Consider the following 1,278-nt stretch of genomic DNA (forward strand, 5'->3'; position numbering starts at 1 on the left):
TAAATTACATTAAAAATAATTTAAAAATGTAGAATGTATTAGGTATTTTAAACAATGTGTCAAACAACTTATTCCATTACATTCTAAAAATTAGAGTAAATACTATTTTAATCCAAAATAAAACATTCCTGAACTTTCTTAATTGACAAAAAAATATTCTTACAATGATTTAGGTTTTTCTCAACAATGAAATCAAACCTACTACCCTTTAAATATTTACCAATATATAAAAAATCATTCTAAATTTATATAAAATAGGTTAATTTTTTTTTTAAAAAACATACTAAATAAAAAATTTTAAATTAAATCTAAAATTTTTACATAAGAGTTGGACCCAAAACTATACCTGTTAGAGGCAGGTTCTCTTCTGAAAGCTCAAACTGATGGGCATCACATCAAGCTCGTGGATTTCCAGTTCTATTTTCTTTTAGTTATATCGTGTATACTCAAATTTATTTCCTTACTCGGTACGGTTGTAGCAGTAGGGCATGTCATGGCCATGAGTACACCTGTCAACTGTAGAAAATGTCGTAATGATCATAAGTAGGCCTATGACAGCGACGGAGATTCCAAAGATAGCCAAGCCTAAAGCTGGCAGCTTCCTCAGTGAAAATACAGAACCCTGCTCCAGCTTCAAGTAGCTAACAGCAGGTAGTACGAAAGCCAATGGAACAGCTGAGAGGACACCCTTAACAAATTGAAAAAAAAAAAAAAAAAAAAAAAAAAAAAGGCATCAGTATAACTTTTTATAATTATAATATGAACCATGATATTGTCAAGAAATTGAACAGAGAGATAAAGTTTCTAAATACACAAGATAGTTGGCAAACATAGCCATAGGATTTGAAGAGTTTCCAACAATAAGGAGGTAGCTCCTTTTTTTAGTTATACCAGAGTACCACCAATAAAATAATTTACTCTTTTTCATGAAGCAAAAAGTGAGTAGCTCTGGCCTTTAGTTCCAAAATATTCTACTAGATAGGAGCACCTCTGTTTGACTTGGTGCAAGAAGGATATATTTCTCTGCCCACAAATACATTGGAGCAGCCTCTTCAATATTCAACAATCAGCAACAGAAACTTGGCATTTCTATAATAGGAATGAATAAATAGAAAAAATAAATACAAAATCCTACATGAATAAAACAATAAAATACAATAATAACTTGTCTCTCATAGGTCATTGCCCTTTAAGATATTTATCTTTCATTTTCCTTTTTTAATACAATAAGTACAACCAGCCGGAATGGCCCCTCCCCATTCTTTGTTAGCCCCTGGC

The 1,278-nt window shown here is 31.4% G+C and overlaps 1 protein-coding gene across 1 annotated transcript in view; it reads right to left on the reverse strand.

Moving 5' to 3' along the window:
• Positions 1-295: 295 nt before the first annotated feature.
• LOC106686889 (putative sodium-coupled neutral amino acid transporter 11) overlaps positions 296-1,278 on the reverse strand; it is an 18,539-nt gene continuing 17,556 nt past the window's right edge. Inside the window, exon 10 of the mRNA XM_014430479.2 lies at positions 296-688. Within this exon, the coding sequence (XP_014285965.1) occupies positions 461-688 (228 nt within the window). The 3' untranslated portion in view covers positions 296-460. The remainder of the gene's footprint in view (positions 689-1,278) is intronic.

The sequence above is a fragment of the Halyomorpha halys genome, unplaced genomic scaffold (genome assembly GCF_000696795.3).
Source record: "Halyomorpha halys isolate HHAL.00 unplaced genomic scaffold, Hhal_1.1 Scaffold894.1, whole genome shotgun sequence".
Lineage (NCBI taxonomy): Eukaryota > Metazoa > Arthropoda > Insecta > Hemiptera > Pentatomidae > Halyomorpha > Halyomorpha halys.